The sequence below is a fragment of the Gymnodraco acuticeps genome, unplaced genomic scaffold, assembly GCF_902827175.1.
Source record: "Gymnodraco acuticeps unplaced genomic scaffold, fGymAcu1.1, whole genome shotgun sequence".
Taxonomy (NCBI): domain Eukaryota; kingdom Metazoa; phylum Chordata; class Actinopteri; order Perciformes; family Bathydraconidae; genus Gymnodraco; species Gymnodraco acuticeps.
In genome coordinates, this window is record NW_022992191.1 from 20,057 (window position 1) to 41,093 (window position 21,037).

General features: G+C 41.5%; 1 protein-coding gene across 2 annotated transcripts; it reads right to left on the reverse strand.

Moving 5' to 3' along the window:
* Positions 1-4,525: 4,525 nt before the first annotated feature.
* On the reverse strand, positions 4,526-20,932 carry gba2 (glucosidase, beta (bile acid) 2). Of its 2 annotated transcripts, none has more exons than XM_034205273.1 (18): positions 20,623-20,932; positions 19,753-20,351; positions 16,539-16,630; positions 16,267-16,382; positions 15,105-15,323; positions 14,269-14,508; positions 13,951-14,053; positions 12,722-12,875; positions 9,171-9,296; positions 8,880-9,064; positions 8,179-8,283; positions 7,965-8,072; positions 7,631-7,782; positions 7,398-7,504; positions 6,511-6,653; positions 6,158-6,273; positions 5,805-5,996; positions 4,526-5,516 (listed from the first exon to the last, which is right to left on the reverse strand). In XM_034205273.1, the coding sequence occupies exons 2-18, from the start codon at positions 19,947-19,949 to the stop codon at positions 5,262-5,264; spliced, it is 2,610 nt and encodes an 869-aa protein (XP_034061164.1). In that variant the 5' UTR covers positions 19,950-20,351; positions 20,623-20,932; the 3' UTR covers positions 4,526-5,261. The 2 variants fall into 2 exon arrangements, with proteins under 2 accessions (XP_034061164.1, XP_034061163.1); XM_034205272.1 differs by having other exon boundaries at positions 20,587-20,932.
* Positions 20,933-21,037: the final 105 nt, after the last annotated feature.

Consider the following 21,037-nt stretch of genomic DNA (forward strand, 5'->3'; position numbering starts at 1 on the left):
CCGGTACCTCCACTACAGACGCTACCTTGCAGCACATCAACAGCAGGTAGGCTATTGGGCCAGAAACCGCTCAAAGACCAACAACAGCCCCAGATGATCTTGGGGTTAATAAACCCAACCAGGTGAAACTGGATCGTTTTCCAGGTGAATTGTTTTCAGGAAAGAAGCGCACTTTTGCCACTGCATGGTACAACAACAGACCATGGCTTGAATATTCGTTAAAAGCAGACGCAGCCTTTTGTTTCCCCTGTAGACAGTTTAAAGTAAATCCGTCTTCATCTGATGCGGCTTTTACTGTCAAAGGTTTTTGCCACTGGAAACACGCAGTACAGACTGATAAAGGACTGCTAAGGCATGCCGCATCAAAAGAACACATTTCATGTGAGAGTTTGCGGAGAGAGAGAGACAGATACGCGAGGAAACAAATAAGGAAATTAGTACTTTGGCGCAGATCAGCTGGCACGGAGCCGTTATTACGTTTATTTCTATGTTGCCCTTTATTTGTGTATGTATTTGCGATAAGTGTGCATCTTTGCGCAATGCTGTTGGCCTTGCTGTTTGATATATATTGTGCCGCAGGCCCGCAGCACGTGACGGTGTTGTGTGCCCTCCCATGACAATCCAACACATCCTCACTCCCAGGTCGGCCTATGTTGACGTTATGTCAAGTCCCCTGTCGGCTTTTTCCAACGCAAGGGGGGGGGGGCCTTAGCGTCCATTTTCAACGCAAGGGGGGGCCCTTAGCGTCCATTTTCAGCTTTCCGGGATGTCCATATGCTTCTATGGACGCTCATGGAAGCACGGCATTCGTTTGTGTCGGCTGCCCTTAAAGGCAATGTGAGCGTCCATTCTCATTGGATAACGGAGAATTGTACACCCGGAAGTAAGTATTCCCCTTACTGTCGATTGATTTTACAGTGATATCTGCACTACTCATCGACTAAAAAACACCAGATTATCCTTGTTAATTACACAACATTGATTGGTTTAAATTGTGTGCAATGCTTTTGTATTTTTCCCCTTCGATTCGGAGAAACAAATATGTTTTCGGAGTAAAGGATGGCAGAAGACACTACACTACCCAGAATCCCCAGCTATCGTTTGGACTACACCATGTGCTCTGTTTGACATCACGTGATCTTCAAATTTCTCCCTGCAGAAAAAAAAAACATGGCCGAACTTCGTTTTATTCTCGATGGAAAATGCCTATTTTAAAGTTAGTTTGGCCATTAAAATGCGTTTTGATGTCATTTGATGCGAGAAATATGAGTTGTTATTTCAGATTATGTGTGCAGTGGATGTACATGATCTTTAGTTTGCTAGTTATTACGAAGATTACTTCAGGAAATTGCGTCCATAACGTTTTCATTGTTACCAAGGTGGTTGCTAGGGACGCTGCTATCGATATTATTTCTGTTATGTTGTGTAACTGTTTAATGGTGTTATCTTTATTGCTAACCCCTTCCCCGTCAATGTATAGTGTTGGTCCACAGCGCAAACATATTAGTTTAACAAAATCCGCATCTAAAGATAGCCTACGTTATTTCCCTCTGTGTATTTCCAGTCTCACATCTCACAGCACATCGTCATTAACAAATAACGGAAACAGACCGAAAACATTAAAAAAAAATACAATAATACTTTATTCCGAGTGTGCTTGCTTTTCTCTTTGGAAGTCATCACATAACGGCATGGTAATACACGGTTCGGCTGCATTAAATATTACATATCTGCCGTAGTTCTGTATTTATATAGCCCTGATGAGAAGACTTCTAGACAAACATGAGGAACTGAAAACGTGACGTAGATCATAAATATATCAGCCATTAAACAACATCTTACATTTCTTTTCACACAATACGTCTCCTTGCAGTATCAACACTAATTCGGCTGACTTTTATATTTGATCCAATTGGTAGATAGGCTGTATTTAGTTACACCATAAAGGTGCACAGCTGATATAAAGGGACACCTAGTGGTTAAAGCATGTTATTGAATTTCATTCTTTTTATTATTAGATATTAATAGGATCCCTATAAAGTATATTAATTACTCGTTATTCTCTACTAATAGTTAATTAAAGACTGTATATAATGACTATTTTGCACATCCCTTTCAAGATTTCAAGATTTTCTAAGGTTTATTGACATATCATATAGGCCTACACAACTATGGTGTAGTTATGCATTGAATGAAAAACTTGGGTCGCAGGTTCCTCAATAGTGCATTACAAGACATCTATCAATATTTGTGCGTACCTCCAGCAATGTTAACTATGTTGAAGCACTTATTTTAACTGATATTATACTCTTATAAGATGTATGTAGATATTTCATCTCCGACCTTGTCAGGTATTGAACAATCAATAAATAAAGAACACAGAATTGTTTAATATAAAACACAGAATTTGTGTGATTATACTAAATGATTTACAAATAAACACCACTGCATACAACTGTTACACATGCTGATGTAATGCAAATGTTCCAACTTGAGATCAATAAAGTATATCTTATCTTAAGCTGATCGATGGCTACTGCCATATTTGCAAAATGTGCCTCTGAACCTTAACAAGTGCATGTTTCAGGCTTATCAATTAATGTAATTTAATGTTATCAATTAACAACAGGGGTCACAAACATAAGACCAGCTGTTAAATAAAGCTCTTCTGACCTTAGCTGGCATGTGTGTATATATATATATATATATATATATATTAATGCTGCCCATTATGGGCACAAGCAATTTTCACCCATTAATTATATGTTTTAAATGTGAGTGTTTCCTATCCCCTAAACCTCCAGGGATGTACACAGTTTAATACTGGCAACTTCTTATTATGGGAAATACGAAAACGTCTTTTAAAACTACAACTCCCAGTAGAGACGTGCCATAGATACAGAACATGTTGCGAAACAGAATAGCCAGCATTTGTAGTTCTGGGGACAGGGTGGGGGACGCGGTGGATCCGTTCAAATCCAGTTTTGGACAGTCTGCCGTGATTCCATCCCATTTCAAGTGCTGTTCGAGGCTCGGCGTAACCCTCGGAGCACACTCTCCAATCACAGAGCTTGAGGACTATCACGGGGTTTGTCAAACAGAGCACATGGTGTAGTCCAAACGATAGCTGGGGATTCTGGGTAGTGTAGTGTCTTCTGCCATCCTTTACTCCGAAAAACATTTGTTTCTCCGAATCGAAGGGGGAAAATACAAAAGCATTGCACACAATTTAAACCAATCAATGTTGTGTAATTAACAAGGATAATCTGGTGTTTTTTAGTCGATGAGTAGTGCAGATATCACTGTAAAATCAATCGACAGTAAGGGGAATACTTACTTCCGGGTGTACAATTCTCCGTTATCCAATGAGAATGGATGCTCACATTGCCTTTAAGGGCAGTCGACACAAACGAACGCCGTGCTTCCATGAGCGTCCATAGAAGCATATGGACATTCCGGAAAGCTGAAAATGGACGCTAAGGGCCCCCCCCCTTGCGTTGAAAATGGACGCTAAGCCCCCCCCCCTTGCGTTGGAAAAAGCCGACAGGGGACTTGACATAACGTCAACATAGGCCGACCTGGGAGTGAGGATGTGTTGGACAATCATATGCCCTCCCTTTAGATTTGTTCTGGTGGAGCATGTGGGATAGACGAGAGCAGGCCGGTTATATCGATTACGAGATACACGGGGCCAGTGATAATTGCGAGAAGACACATGAACAGGAATGGAGAAAATACACATGATTATAGCATGAGGGGCTAAACAACAAAATAAAATAAAACACCAGCGATACTTAGTTCAATCAAAGTAGGATTTGCCTCCTCTTTGCCACCCTGTGACTCCAGCAGGACTCTATTGTCTTTGTCAGTCTTCGTCTGTCTGAAGCTCCAGGAAAGTGCTACCTAAAAATGGACACCTGATTGCTGAGTTCTCACAGATGTGGGGCCACGCCCCTTTAATTAGTTAACTCTCTGCAGCTGGTGGCCCTCAAAAGGAACTCTAGACTGGCTCCCTCCTGAGTTGCTATTGTGTCTTTTCAGTGGCCCAATGGTTTTACAATTACATTAAACCCTAAGTTATAAAGTTATGAGTTTAACCCTTAATACAGTTACACCTACTCAATAAAGCTCTTAGTATTCTACAAATGTTTAAATCAAAGTTAACCCTAGCAGTCAGTTAGTTAAGTTTTAAGGTTTCAGTCAAATTACTTGTCCCAAGTTTCTGCCTGACAGATACTGTAGCGGTTTTGAGATTTAAAATCACAATTTCAGTCAGATCAACTACAGAGCATTGATACAGAGTACACACACTGAAACAGAGAAGTCTAAAGACAGAATGTTACTCACACAATTCTAGAAGTCACCAGTTGTTATCCTGTCAAAATCGAGTTGCACACAGCCAACCAGCCAACATTACACATCAAACTTACATCATCCAGTCCAACCAATGAATGAAATGTATATGAATGGCTAATAATTTAGCTACTTTATCAATATACATTTAAATAACACAATTAACCTCCGGTTTATTATTCAGTCATTTATTCAGCATGATTGTCATGAGTATTGGATTTTATAAAACATAGTAAATGTTGCCACTACATTAATATACTGTAGATGTGGCCAACATGCAACAAGGCACCAAATGTTATTAAACAAAAAACATATTACATTACCAAGAACAGAATTCAAATTTGAGAGGAAATCTTCGAATCGACCATTTTTATTGACCAATATTTCAAATCTTGTTTGATTCACTCACAGGCCCTCTTGTGAACCCGACTGTCAAAGACAATAGTGACTGCTTAAGGCTGGTATAAAAACAAAAAACTGTCCATTATTATTGAAAAACTGTGAAATGTAGTGCTTGCAAATGAATGTAAAGGTGGGAAAGTAGACAATATGTTACAGAAACAAAGGGTCATATTTATTAGAAATACACACTGGCTATGATTTTGACATGGCCTGAATATCACTATACACATCATGACAACAAAAGAAAATTAGGAACCATTTTCAGTCTCTTCAGATTCCGACCTAACAATATCATGATCTACAGTAGCTACTGAGTTTTTCAAGCGTAAACCATCAGAGTGCTGACCTTGAGCCTCAAACATTTGAAGAAAAAAAACAGTAGAGAATTAAGTTAAAGGTCTGTGACTAAACAGGGCAGTAGTGCAGATGAGGGTGATGACTGCAGGAGAGTTTTGATGTTATTTTCAGAAGACCTTCCTAGTCACACCAGTTTTAATAATCAGGTCCTAACTCTGAGTTTCTCCCAAATCCTGTCCCTGCTCTCCATCTGTAGCTTCAGTTTGAGCTGTTGTGGTCTGATCCTTCTGTGAAGTGTTGAGGGCCAGCTGCATGGCCCACACACTCAAAGGCCTCATGTACGCCAGAGAGCGGTATATTCCCTTCTCGCAGTACGCTTCAGGAGTCTGGAAGGCCATGCCCAGCCGCTCCCACACGGTTCGGTAGCAGCCCTCCGCCGTGCGCATACCCTCCTCCTGCATCCCCTGAAAAACAGACAGCCAGAGAGGCATGAGGCAGTGTTTCAGAGGATTGTTATAATGTGTCCAATCATTTACTCTCTACTCCCTGGCTGGAGTGCTTCTCCTAAGTTACTTGCCTCCATTAAGTTTAAAATATAACGAGACCTTGAACCATAGAAAATGTTTAATGCAGGATTTCAATAGATAGATTTCTTAGTCGAGGCATTGGGAAAAAAACTAATATACAAAATATACCAAATTGTTTTACCCCTTTAATGTAAGGTGTATAGACTAAAACACATACACACTTACCTCATGTATCATAGTGGCTGCTAGTCCATACACGACTCCAATCCAGACTTCATCCGACTGGACACTGGAGCGGTCAGGCACTCCCTCGGGGCGCATGCCGTTAACTGCCCCCATCTGGCCTCCAGCGAAGCTCATTACATTCAAGTCAAAGACAGATTTCAGTGCGGTCTGAATTTTTTCTTTGGGAAAAGCCTAGAGAGAGAGAGAGGGGAAGTGATGCTGAGACTACAAAGATTTGAAGTATGTCCTAATGAAAAATATAACTTTATTGATGTTTGTCTAATCTGTAGGTTGGCCTAGGGAGTCTTTCTTGTTGCACTTCTTCATAAGAGCTTGTTTTTTTTTTAACTTGCCTGGTATTCTCCCTCTCCCAGTCCAGACGCTTTCAGGAACCAATGGCCAGCACACTGGTCAGACATGACGCTATTAGAAAGGTCTCTCCCACTGCTGTCATAGTTGTAGTACTTGCCTAAACATGAGAGGAAAATAGGCAGTATACCAGACAGTATTGGTAAGTGTTTCTGAGTATCGGGAACATGTTTTTGTATCATAACTATGTCCCGGAAGTCTATCGCCATAGGGAGCGCAATGTCAAGTGTGAAGTTCTTTATAAGAGCAGTGCTTGAGACGGTTGCAAGCAGTAATACCAAAGGGACATTTTGTTGCAATGTTTTGCACAATCACTGGACTAGTAGAGATCATTTACCGTTCCACAGCAGTTTGTCATAAGCAGCGCTGCCCCGGTCCAAGATGTCTCTGTAACGTTTGTATGCCTCCTCATTTTCCACCAGTTTGGCCATTTTACACATAACACACAGGGACGCTAACCACAGCCCACCACAGTACGCACTGCAAAAAAACAAAAATATAAGAATTTTAGTTAAATGTAACCTGTAAAATAAGGGGTAATAAGATCCATAGCTCTGAATGTCATATTTTAATTACAAAACATTTGCTAATGACATAATATTTTTCTTCAATTGATCTTGCCCTAACGTTTCCTAAGTTGATTTCCCAGCTTGCAAGATCTAATTATAAAAATAGATATAATTGTAAATGTACAAGGCAAGCCATTCATCTTTACACTTACCTCTAATCTAATCACATTTAGAGAAAACCCTGCAGCTACACACAAGTCATGCTTTTTACATTTCCCTGCCATCTAATGCAGACCATAAGCTTTAAATGAAATGATCATACAGTACTTTATTTCTTTGAGGATGTGCTCAATGAATTGAACGACCTGTTAAGGATTGATTTAATTAAATAGAGGGTTTTTGTATGTTAACTTTGAATTGCTTCAAGGTTTCTAATTTAATAGAATACATTTTTCTATTGATATAAAGTTTCAGTAGTGGGTAGTATTACTGAGCTAGATTACTACAATTATTCTTGTATTATATCATAGTATTTGAAATCTATGGGATATAAGACAACACAAGTAGGTAATGTGTACTCAAAATAAGGGCTACGATTTCTGCACATTTTTGTAACCTGATATCTAATAAAATAATTTCCCAATTTGTGATCAATAAAGTACCCATCTATGTATCATGTTTTTTTCAGAGCTAATATGTTTTTCACTCCTCTCACCTTGGTCCCGTCACCGTCCAGCCGTCATAAGTCTGGTCGGCATATCCAGAATTCTCTATAAGGCCGTCTCCATCCAGGTCGAATTTCATCTCTGACTCCATCACTGCCTAGAATACCAACCACAATGACAAAGCTAAGTGGAACAAGCAACATCAAATCCAGGATAATTATGACTACAGATGGGCTTCAACTCTCAAATGCAGCACCGTTAAGACCCCATAGATCCCTCGTACCTGGCAGACGGGCCACATGTCCTTCAGGTATTGATGGTCCTGAGTGAGATGAAAGTCCCTGTAGACCTGCAGCACAAACTTCAGGTTCAGGTCCTTCCAGTCTGCAGTGTCATGGATGAGGTAAGCATTTACCCTCTGCCACGGCTCATCATCTAGGGAAAGAGTCATCATGTTGTGCAATGAGACAATAAAAAAGACTTGAAGACAGTTAAGAAATGTTTGAATCACACTATTGGGAAACAATCCTACGCAGCCACCACTGGAATGTAATTCTTCATAATGTATTTAATTTAGTGTACCCTAGTTTTTCACTTTCTAGTTTCACTCTTCATACCTGGGTCTCCTATGTCGTGAGGTACCACATTTTTGGCCTTGACAGGAGAGTAGCGCCCGCTCATCAGATGCAGCCTCTCCATGGGGTCCTGCTGAACCACACTGCCGGCTGAGAAGATATCAAAGCTGTTAAACTTTGCCCTGGTATTGCTCTTTATCGAACACACATGATGAGATAGTTGATACAAACGCTAAGATGAAAGCACTTCACTCACCAATATCATATTGCAAACTCAAGGCAAGTTTAGGCCACAGCATGATAAGTGCAAACGAGGCGTAGAAGTGCACGTCGTATGTGTTGTACATTCTGTACTCCTGACCTGGGGAAAAAACAATAGCTTAGTTATGTGCGTTTCATATTTAATTAAGACAGATCTTTCTTTTTAATCAACAAAAATCTCATGGTTATAAAAAATGTAGTGTTGTAGCTGCCCCAAAACACAGCATGCAGGTAGTAGCATAAGGGAACAGACATACTAACACAGTTTTGGGTGTGTTCACCTTATCTGATATTTTAAATGTGTTAATTATGAACTACAATCAATAAAGTGCTAGAAAGTGCTCAAAGTTAATAATTTCTAACATAACATAATATACATTAAAGTACCAACTATCTGTTCATATTGATTAATCATTTTTTGAAATAAATCAAATAATTGTTTTTCTCCAAAAAGTCTCTTCAATGATACCCTTTATCATTTCCTAGAGTTCAAGATGATTTCTTCCAACATTTTGTACATTTCAAACAATTACCCAAATCCCCCAAATATTCAGTTTACCATCATAAAGTAGGGGAAACAGACACTCCTCACGTAAAAGAAGCTAAAATGTGTTGCATGAGAAATAACTGAAACTATCATGGATTGCCAAGTTTCAGATTACTTTTCTGTCGATCAAGTGCCACATTGTCACTCACCTTCTAGGTAGGCGAAACGTCCGAACTCCTTAACGACGGCGGGCTGAGCTGGCAGCCCCCCGTCCTCGCTGCGCACCCCCCCACTGACATCAGCGTCCTCTGGTAGCTCCGTCCACACCGTCCCTCCATCCACCACAAAGTACAGCTCGTTAAATAGGGCCGACTTATACCAGGAGGGGAGGGAGCTGCAACGCAAGCCAAGGTGATAAACACTTATCAGCATTCATGGATGGAAAGCTATTGTTATTTACGTCTTCATAATTTATAATCAATGTTTGAACTGTCAACTACCTGTCCTGGAGAATGGGTCTTTGCCACTCGTCAATGCTCTTCTCCCACTGTCTGTAGTGTGTTAGTGCGTAGTGACCTAATGAGGGGGAAGCATCCCCTTTGGTCCCAAAGTAACGAGTGTATCTCCTGGGAACAGAAAGTTGATGTTAGCTTCCTCAGAAAAACAACAGCAGAAAACACAATGAGGCTTCAAAAAGGACACGGCATTGAAAGCATACTTGTTCGGATATCCGTCACTGAAGGGTTTTATTTGCAATTAGGGAAGCGTATTGTGTTTTATGTCACTATGAATTATTCATGGCGTAGCTTTTTAGGATGTCATATGTGATAAAATAAAATGCATCAGAGTCCTGGATAGAAAAGGGAACAGCTAATAGCATTTGTTGTAACAAGACAACCTTAGACTGGTCTTTTTCAAAAGTAATAGAAACAGGAAGAACGATATATGTAACTGTGTTTGACTCTGGCTTGTTTACATTCCTGCAAAGCAACACAATGCACATGTGTTTCCTGTGTGTTTCCTGTGTGTTTCCTGTGTGTTTCCTGTGTGTTTCCTCTGTGTGTTTCCTGTGTGTTTCCTGTGTGTGTTTCCTGTGTGTTTCCTGTGTGTGTTTCCTGTGTGTGTTTCCTGTGTGTTTCCTGTGTGTTACTACCTGTGTGTTTCCTGTGTGTTTCCTGTGTGTTTCCTGTGTGTTTCCTGTGTGTTTCCTGTGTGTTCTCTGTGTGTTTCCTGTGTGTTTCCTGTGTTTCCTGTGTGTTTCCTGTGTGTTTCCTGTGTGTTTCCTGTGTGTAACTACCTGTGTGTTTCCTGTGTGTTACTACCTGTGTGTTACCTGTGTGTTTCCTGTGTGTTACCTGTGTGTTACTACCTGTGTGTTTCCTGTGTGTTACTACCTGTGTGTTTCCTGTGTGCTACCTGTGTGTTTCCTGTATGGTTACTACCTGTGTGTTTCCTGTGTGTTCTCTGTGTGTTACTACCCGTGTGTTCTCTGTGTGTTTCCTGTGTTTCCTGTATGTTTCCTGTGTGTTACCTGTGTGTTCTCTGTGTGTTACCTGTGTGTTACCTGTGTGTTACCTGTGTGTTAACCTGTGTGTTTACCTGTGTGTTACCTGTGTGTTACCTGTGTGTTACCTGTGTGTTACCTGTGTGTTACCTGTGTGTTACTACCTGTGTGCTACCTGTGTGTTACCTGTGTGTTACCTGTGTGTTACCTGTGTGTTACTACCTGTGTGCTACCTGTGTGTTACCTGTGTGTTACCTGTGTGTTACTACCTGTGTGTTTCCTGTGTGCTACCTGTGTGTTACTACCTGTGTGCTACCTGTGTGTTACCTGTGTGTTACTACCTGTGTGTTTCCTGTGTGCTACCTGTGTGTTTCCTGTGTGTTCCCTGTGTGTTACCTGTGTGTTACTACCTGTGTGTTTCCTGTGTGCTACCTGTGTGTTCTCTGTGTGCTACCTGTGTGTTACTACCTGTGTGCTACCTGTGTGTTACCTGTGTGTTACTACCTGTGTGCTACCTGTGTGTTACCTGTGTGTTACTACCTGTGTGCTACCTGTGTGTTTCCTGTGTGCTACCTGTGTGTTCTCTGTATGTTTCCTGTATGTTACTATCTGTGTGTTTCCTGTATGTTTCCTGTGTGTTTCCTGTATGTTTCCTGTATGTTTCCTGTGTGTTTCCTGTGTGTTACCTGTGTGTTACCTGTGTGTTACCTGTGTGCTAATGTGTGTTACCTGTGTGTTACCTGTGTGTTACTACCTGTGTGCTACCTGTGTGTTACCTGTGTGTTACCTGTGTGTTACCTGTGTGTTACTACCTGTGTGCTACCTGTGTGTTACCTGTGTGTTACCTGTGTGTTACCTGTGTGTTACTACCTGTGTGTTTCCTGTGTGCTACCTGTGTGTTCTCTGTGTGTTCTCTGTGTTACTACATGTGTGCTACCTGTGTGTTACCTGTGTGTTACTACCTGTGTGTTTCCTGTGTGCTACCTGTGTGTTCCCTGTGTGTTACCTGTGTGTTACTACCTGGGTGTTTCCTGTGTGCTACCTGTGTGTTCTCTGTGTGTTACCTGTGTGTTACTACCTGTGTGCTACCTGTGTGTTACCTGTGTGTTACTACCTGTGTGTTTCCTGTGTGCTACCTGTGTGTTACCTGTGTGCTACCTGTGTTCTCTGTGTGTTTCCTGTGTATTACCTGTGTGTTCTCTGTGTGTTTCCTGTGTATTACCTGTGTGTTCTCTGTGTGTTTCCTGTATGTTTCCTGTGTGTTACTACCTGTGTGTTTCTGTTATGTTTCCTGTGTGTTACTACCTGTGTGTTTCCTGTATGTTTCCTGTGTGTTACTACCTGTGTGTTTCCTGTATGTTTCCTGTGTGTTACTACCTGTGTGTTTCCTGTATGTTTCCTGTATGTTTCCTGTGTGTTACCTGTATGTTTCCTGTGTGTTACCTGTGTGTTACTACCTGTGTGTTTCCTGTGTGCTACCTGTGTGTTCTCTGTGTGTTTCCTGTGTGTTCTCTGTGTGTTTCCTGTATGTTTCCTGTGTGTTACTACCTGTGTGTTTCCTGTGTGTCACCTGTGTATTACCTGTGTGTTTCCTGTATGTTTCCTGTGTGTTTCCTGTATGTTTTCTGTGTGTTACTACCTGTGTGTTACCTGTGTGTTTCCTGTATGTTTCCTGTGTGTTTCCTGTATGTTTCCTGTGTGTTACTACCTGTGTGTTACCTGTGTGTTACCTGTGTGTTACCTGTGTGTTACTACCTGTGTGTTTCCTGTGTGCTACCTGTGTGTTCTCTGTGTGTTACCTGTGTGTTACTACCTGTGTGTTTCCTGTGTGCTACCTGTGTGTTCTCTGTGTGTTTCCTGTGTGTTCTCTGTGTATTACCTGTGTGTTTCCTGTATGTTTCCTGTGTGTTTCCTGTATGTTTTCTGTGTGTTACTACCTGTGTGTTACCTGTGTGTTTCCTGTATGTTTCCTGTGTGTTTCCTGTATGTTTCCTGTGTGTTACTACCTGTGTGTTACCTGTGTGTTACCTGTGTGTTACCTGTGTGTTACTACCTGTGTGTTTCCTGTGTGCTACCTGTGTGTTCTCTGTGTGTTACCTGTGTGTTACTACCTGTGTGTTTCCTGTGTGCTACCTGTGTGTTCTCTGTGTGTTCCCTGTGTGTTCCCTGTGTGTTACTACCTGTGTGTTTCCTGTGTGCTACCTGTGTGTTCTATGTGTGTTACCTGTGTGTTACTACCTGTGTGCTACCTGTGTATTACCTGTGTGTTCTCTGTGTGTTTCCTGTATGTTTCCTGTGTGTTACTACCGGTGTGTTTCCTGTATGTTTCCTGTGTGTTACTACCTGTGTGTTTCCTGTATGTTTCCTGTGTGTTCTCTGTGTGTTTCCTGTATGTTTCCTGTATGTTTCCTGTGTGTTACCTGTGTGTTTCCTGTGTGTTACCTGTGTGTTACTACCTGTGTGTTTCCTGTGTTACTACCTGTGTGTTTCTACCTGTGTGTTTCTACCTGTGTGTTTCTACCTGTGTTTCCTGTGTGTTTGACGTACCTGGTGTGCTTCCTCTCCCTAGAGCCGAACATGATATTGGGCATGTCCCAGGCCAGGCAGAACTCCAGGCTGTTATGGCCCTGAGCCGGCACCGAGCAGCTCACAGCCAACGCGGCTGCCACCTTCTCTCCTTTAGGCGTGGGCGGGCTGGATCCTGCAGAGGTGAGAGTTAGAGAGGGAGGGGAGGATAACAAGAGAGGTTAGCATATGGTATTTCTATCATGCTGTGCAGGTTGTTAAGCATCTTACTGGTGGTTCAGCTCTTGCTGCCTTTGTCTTTATTTACCTACTAATGTTTATTCACTCTATTCTTTATTGTGTCTGTATTAAACTGTCTTATTTATACCTGATCTATAGTGTATTCACTTTCTATACTGCGGTTTGTACACCAGTTTCTATGACACTTAATGGTAAAATCTGGTTACAAAGATAAGTGCTCCGTGATGCACTAGATGGAATTGTTGCTGTTTTACTGAGCATCAGTTTCTTTCCTTCTACTTCTCATCTCTTTTTTCTGTTACTGTTTCATATTGAGGAAATGACAAATAGGCGCGTTCACACCAAGTACTTTTCCCACAAAGGTTCCTGAGAACTACGATTTAGTTGCGTTCACACCAAAAAGCCCCAGGAACTAAATTAGTTCATGAGAACCTTTTTTACCCCCTTTTCCGTCCCTGCTAGAGAGCAGGGACTTTCGTGGGAGAAAAAGGTTCCTATTTCTGATTGGCTGGGCGGATTACAAACCACGCCCCGTAAAACTCCCAAAAACGTTTGTGAAGCCGCCATTTTATTATCCTCGCATTGCATTATTAGCATTAGCATTAGCCCATCGCAGAAACGCAGAGAGACTAACTTATAAAACATGGGAGCGGTGGAGATGAGGAGGTGTCGGCGTGCTGAGAGTCCCAGCAGCTTCTACTGAAGCCAGTCCCCAACTCCGGGGACTTCCGGCCGGGGACTTCGGGTGGCAGTATACGCCGTGAAGTGGTTTGCGGCCTGCCAGTAAACCCAAAGCAGAAGAAGAAGAAGTGACGTCAGCGGCTTCATTTGCCTAATCCTCCCACAGGGACTTATTCCAGTGTGAACGCGATCTGTACTTAGTTCATGAGAACTAAAGAGTTCTCAGGAACCTTTGTGGGAAAAGTACTTGGTGTGAACGCGCCTAATGTAGACATCTGTTCCGTTATGAATCTGTCTCATCTCTCCACAGTGAGTTTTTAAGCACCGACCTGTGGGAGAGTCCAGCCGTCCATCAGTGATGAGGTCACTCCACAGGCCGCTGCAGGTTCCCTTTGGACTGAACGCTGTCTGGTGACTGACCTCCCTGTCAGGCTGTTCAAATGGGAACAAAACACACATATTTAGGGTAAATCTAAAACCTAATGCTCACTAACACCACGCATTTCACAACTAGTTCATTATTATAAATCCACTTCCAGATAAAGACTATTGTTGCAAATCCCGTTGATTCCCTGGGAATTTCTTGTGCAGCTGTACAGTTCAAACTATTACAAAAACCTTAAAGTGCAGAAACTTGGTAATCAAACCTGTTCTCGGGCTGCGATGCACAGAGTGTAAGGGTTCACAGCAAGGCAGTGATGTAGCAAAACCCCAGACACCGCCTCCCCCTCCTTCTCCAGGTGGAATGGTTCATTCCAGTGTCCCCCGCTCTTATCTTCCTTGTGTCCCGATCCGTTGACCATGGTGAACATGATGGAGACATCCAAAGCGTAGTCATTCTTGTTCTCCATGTCCCACACAAATACTGCCACTGGGAGACTAGAGTCCTGGGATAAAGGAGATAAACATTGGGAAATAACTTTTGGGAAAACAGCATGTCGACAGGCACCGTCTAAAATGTGCATTTCAAGATTCAAGGCTTTATTGTCATTAGCTACAGTGTAGATATGGCAATGAAAAACTGAGGTCACAGGCTATTTCACCACAACCTAGAGTTTCTGCTATATATTCAAAAGTGTTGAGACATCAGTTGCTGAAATGATTTGAGGCGTTTTGGAGATGAAGCAACCAAATGACTTATGTTTGACTCACAACTGAAAAAACTAAAAAGCAAGTATTCAAGTAACTTCTTAGAATGTAGATTGCAGCATTTGCAATTTCTATATCCGCCCTAAGATTTTAGATTCTAATTTCTGAAAAAATAATTCACTTTTTTGTTTGAGTTGGTGAAAGTAGGTGAAACATCAATCATAGTCTTGGGGTTCCCACATTTATTTTGACAAGCTTGAGGGTTTTTCAACAAATACCTTCTCATTGTTCAGGTGATCAGGGGTTAGACATGATGCGTGTCATAATTAGATTGATGCAACAATATTTTCATAAGTCTATCATAATGTATAAGATCCAGGGATGTCTCAGTTACCTGGTAGTCGTGGGGGATGACTGGGGAAATCTGCCTGCAGGTTAAGGTGACGTTCTGTCCAGGCAGGTGGTAAACGGTCCAGGCGCGGGGGTACAAGGCGTGATAGAAGGCGTACTCTCCACAGTAGCCCCAGTTCCAGCCCTGCAGAGTGGGAGGACGCTCTACAGAGAGCACCTGCTGGTAAACCGTTTGCCCTCCACGGCGTAAACAAACTGTAAACTAAGAAAGAGAAAAGGATGCGGGTAAGTGGAGAATTTAATCTGTGGTTTAGGAGATTAGACATTTATAACCAACAAGTTCTGTATGTACAATTTACTGTTTAGTGTACTGCCTGAGCCTTCTTTAACAACGTACATTTCCCCTCTGTGGGACTAATAAAGGTTTTCTGATTCTAAATCTTCCTACATTTCCCAGAATGCCCTCTGACAACCCCAAGAAGCATGTCTTGAGCCTGAATCTGCATCCAGTTAATGGTTCTACATTAGGGTGGTGTGCACTGTAGTTAAAACCAAGAGAGCCAGTTTTTCCAGGGACAGAATGAGTCACACCCTTTTCCCAAACACACCCACCATGCATTGTAGTTAGTGTACTGAGGCTGCTGTCAGAAGAGAATCGGCTATCTGTCTCCTGGCATTTAACTCCACTGTGGTCGTATTTGAAATATTTGGTATTTTGCGGTCTCCATTTAGCTCTTTCCTTTGGCGAATAGAAAACAACACCACAAATGAACAAAGTAAATACATTTATGTAGATTAACTTCAGCGGAATGTTTTTAAAAAAAAGAAGTGTTTTAGGGATTTGTTTTCTCATTAGCATTTTGTCGGTACTTAAAGGAGACTGTTCTTATGAATTAAGAGAATGGTTGACTCACATTCCTTACTGAATCACAGGTTAAAGGATAAACACCAACAAATATGGATTGCAGCAGATACATAAACATGTTGTTAACTTGGAAATAATAACATCTTATATATATATATAGACCTGGGACACCTTCACGTAATAGGCAGTAGGAGTTGAGGTATTGTTTACTGACAAATATGCCAATGAGCTATTGTATAGGGAAAAATATAGAAAGCCAGGAAAATATTCCTTAAATAAGTCATTTTAATTAATGAAATGCTTTAACCATAGTCTCTGCCTACTTTAAGATTCTATATACCTGATTTGCTGTGACAGTTTCATAGTGGTACATCCCGGGGTTAAGTTGCCATCTGCAGAACTCCCCCCTCCAACCTCTCGTGATGGTTCCTCCTCCGATACCACCAAGTGGAGCACCTGCAAATTAGAGTATCAACTGGATTCAGTCATTTCCTTATTACTTTTAGGAGCTTAACTTGTCAAATTCAAGAGTTATAGTACTGTATGTTTTGGTGAAATATTAAAGAGGATGTAATATCACAAGCTCAGCACATTGTAAGATCCTGATCTCACCATATATTTGTCGCAAGGGTTGAGCACGAAACATATCAATGAACGGAGCTTTCTTTTCCACCTGGGTCTTCTTGTACCACCACTTCAGATACCTGGATGAACACACAGAGTATACAGTACAGTTACAGCACAGCACTGAATGCGCCCTAACTGCATGTGTTACTTTGAATAAACATGCTCATGATATTAAAATGCATTTGTAATTGGTTAACATGCTTTTTCTGCATGCTCTTTTTTTCTCGCTTGTTTAAAAAGGTAGCTTCAGACGTTTGCAAGCACCGGAACCAAAGGTGGACAACTTGCACACACGCACAGGCAGAGAGAAACGAGGGCATTGTGCAACTGCATAAAGGAAGCGCTTGTAAGATGAGGGGAGGGCTACTTTATCTGAGAGGTTAGCAGTGTGAGATGTGCATGAAATGTGAGTCTAGGTGCAGCACTCGCTATCAGAGCAGGGTGTAAAATATTAATTAGGCTAGGTTACAGCAGGTTACGGACAACTACGAGAGTGAGGGAGATCACAGTCATCGCGAGCCTTAATGATGTGTGAAGTGGTGAAGTCTCGATTCATATGCCTTATCAGTAGAAAGCTAGCTGATGCTGGGTTGAGGTCACACTTTTGTTTTAGTAGAAAGGCCATGAGCTCTGCAGAGAACCGGCTGCAATGTAATAAAAGCCCCTCATTACATTTATTCTGCTTCATTTGGCTCACGCTTTGCTCCTAGACCTTGAGTTCTTCTTCAAAATGTCTCCAGTGGGCTTTTTTAGCTAAATGACAAAAACACAAGATGTGATAAACATGTTTACGTTCCCACTGCCAAGAATGATCCTAATGTTTCTGCAGAAAGCTGATAAGGCGGTGAATGACACCAGTGAGAAAGCACTTACTAATGTTCTCACTTTGTCACTCCAAAACCAAGATCCAGTTTAATATGATGTTCGACAGATAAAAGCAGGATATCACCATAATTGATAGACTGGAACAGCATTGTTTTGCTTTAAAAATGACTTGAACGATGAATTGATCAATGAATCAAAATAGTAAAATAGTTTTTCAGTCAATGGGCTAACCCTCTATTCCACCATGTAAACGTATATTGATGATAAGAGGTCACAACTCTGAGAAGCTTAGTGCTCAGCATTCTTGTTTACATACAAAAATACCGAATAACATTTGAGCCACAGAGGGCTTTCTGCTTGTTGCCATGAACATCGATCCCATGCCAAATTGCTGTGAATGCCGGAGCAGGGCCTGAATGTATTGCACACGAACAGAAAAGCTCAGTCCAGAGAAACAACAGTGAGATGAATAGGTTTGGTTAAAGTGAGTAATTCAAAGCCATGGCAGGTTGCATTATAGTCAGGAAGGTGTTGTTCTGCAGCTCAGCTGAAATTCCAACAGTTAGACCTCACCCTGATAAGCTCTGAATAAAGGCAAAGTATGCAAACCTGAATCTAACCTGTGTGAGCTCAAGCTGCCATGTTCTCCACCAAAGACCAAACCTACCCACAGCTGGCAAGAGCTTGCAGCAAAAGGGCAAAGTTCCCTTACTAAAAGATATACAATCCCATTGTTCCTTTCTCCTTGAATGAGAGCTGTATGAGCTTGTTTCTTCTTGGTTCAGTATACTGTGCAAATAGCTCAGAAAATGTACAGTACATACATTGTTCCAACAGTAAAGGCTTCTTAAAAATGGGTTTCCTATTAACCCAGGTAGAACCTCCTACTACACAATCATAACCACCCCATTAGTCTGTGCAATAACTAACTAACTCCAAGTCTAACCTTAAGGTGAGAGTTGAAAAAGATTGTGTTTTGTTTCTCAGTTTGCACATGCCGTATGTGCAATATAACCACAACATTGCGAAGGATTTCTGTAATATGAAGCAAGTTTGTGGTTTAACGCCGAGTTAAAAACATCTACATTACCACACGTTAAGACAATGTGAACAAATGTAGAAGCAGTAATAGCAGTGATTTGGATGGATGTAAAAGCTTAAAGTTATTCAGTCAAAGTACATATCTTTATGGCCATCATCAACAGGGAGTATAAATCAGTATAAATCAGTATAAATCAGTATAAATCAGTATAAATCAGTATAAATCAGTATAAATCAGTATAAATCAGCGGAAGCCTGATCCCAGACAGATATTGACGGTCACAGAGACACGCTCTCACGATTGGAATGATAAGACAAATGTTGCTGGCTGTGTGCCGACAATCCACTGAAGCAGCAGCATGTCTTCTTCAGGAAAACAAACAGGATCAGATCAACAGATGTTGAAGTTAGGGTGACAATTCAGCTCTATATCTCTGAGAACTTTACAAGCATCATGGGTGTATGAGTGGGAAAATTGGTAAATCTCAATCTTGTAAGACTTGGAAGAGTAAATGTATTGAACCTTGAACTAAAAGTTGAGCTGGATCTAGGGTCAAATGCATGTCCATTACCTCAGTAAGGATGGAATGTAAGCACATACTTTTGATTAAACTGAACATTTACAGAGAAAACTTTGTGTCTTGATTGCCGTTTTTGCAAGAAACACAAAGCACTATCTTATCATCCCCACTGATAGACAAAGTTAAATGCTAGACTTTGTTGCAAAAGAGCCGTTTACTCTGTTAATCAGTTGCTACACCTATCTGGGTGAGACAAAAGCCAAGACACACAGCATTCATGCGTTATCAGTTTAAAATGCATACGAAAAAATGGGTATACTACTGTGTTGGTGCTTCTTACTGTGATAAATGCTGAAATGTATGTCATTGACAAACTGCTCTAAGGTAGACAGTTATTAGTTATATCATATTTAAGTTGTTAAAATTCTATTTGATAACTCGTGCCAGCCTTAACCACTTCAAGGCAGGATTACCTGCTCTCTGTCGTGGCTTGAGAAATATGACACTGCCAATGCCTCCCCAGGTACTCCTCTGTCAAAGCAGTCTCATGGGTTACATGGCATAGAAAGGTTGCCATTACATAAGATGGAGGTGTAAACTGAAAACACCCTGTGTCAATAAAGGAGCTAACCACGGTGTGCTCTGAGGCATAGTGTTGATTTAATGATTTTTCAATGACAAATATTTGTAGTCGGACCAGTTCATGTACCACAGGAAAATGGGTGTGGTGCTGTAGACGAGGTGGTTTTGATTTTAAAACTTGCAAAGGTAAATAAGTAACTCCCATCTCATTTAACCCATGAATGTCTCACCTGATCCCAAGCCCAACGTGCTCCAAGACGTTGGACAGCGAGACATCCTTTGCTTGAAAGGGCTTCCTCTTCTCCTTGAACTCATGTGCCAGACAGATACGCCAACCCTCCTTGGGAACTCCATATCCCATTTCCTTGGAGACATACCGACTCATAAGGTCCGCTGAGGATTTCTCACCCCACTCTGAAGTAGTCATTTTAGTAGGATACAGGTGAGGGGAGCTTAAAGAATGGATGGGAGTAGGAAAGCAGGAAGATCTCACCAACTTGATCAAAAGTCAGTTTATGCTTTCACTGGAGGTAGCATGGGAAATCTGCAAGTAGATGATCAAGAAGTCATTCCTGTGGGGTAAACTGGTTCTCATCCAACGAGCTCTGAATACCTGCATTTAAATAATTGCTCCCTCTTGTGTAATGTCCCAGTGCCATTATAATACTCTCAATATCCAGAAGAGAATTTAGCCTCTATAGCTCAGTATGTCCATATCCTCAGGGGCTAGTCTCTGGATTCCTGTTTTCAGAGGTAGCAGACCCCTTGGCCTCCTTTGCATGTAGTCCGGATGTTTTTCGTAATGACAGTTCAACAAAAGCCGGGACACCTACAATGACATCAAAGAAGATCAAATCAAATGGTTAAAAGGAGTGATCCCATCCATCTGGTAGAAATACAGGAGGGTCGATATCATGCAAAGCTACAAACTGACAACATTAGTTAATATGAATCATGTAACGTTAGCTACCCAACCGCTGGTTACAGTGGCAAACTTTATTAGCTATTAGCAAAAAGCTCGCCATTGACAGCAGTAGAGAAGAGTAAGTTATTTGTTGTAATACCAGAACGACGTCACTCCACAGCTGCTCCAAACCAACCTCTGTCTGCAGGACTTTAGCTTCTGCTGCTAGCGCGGTGCTCAATATGCAAATGATTTACATTTGTCGCTGTAAAATAACAAGAGTATGACCTCAGCTCTGTCTTTCAGGTGACCATTTCCATCAGGCTGCATTCGCACTCCCCTTGCTTTTACAAGATTGGCCGATCTAAACGTGAGCTTAGCTAGAAAACCCTTTTTAGATTACATATTTTGAAGGTTGATAATTGATGCTTGATAAATTAATATAAATTGATAAAGTCAAAATCAGTATTCCGCCTGGTAGTAAAGGAAGCCTGATAAGTGTGCCGCAGGGAAACACAGTGCAGGAAAACGGCAAAGCCGCTGCTGAGACTGTACCATTCTCAGTAGAAAGAGGGACATATATTAGTTAACACTTATACATTTCCACTACA

Coding starts and splice junctions, on each gene's coding strand:
- gba2 (XM_034205273.1), bottom strand. CDS start 19,949: ATGACTACTTCAGAGTGGGGTGAGAAATCCTCAGCGGACCTTATGAGT. Junction 7,505..7,630: donor ACATGTGGCCCGTCTGCCAG/GTACGAGGGATC, acceptor TTGGTATTCTAG/GCAGTGATGGAGTCAGAGAT. Junction 6,274..6,510: donor TGACAAACTGCTGTGGAACG/GTAAATGATCTC, acceptor TCTCATGTTTAG/GCAAGTACTACAACTATGAC.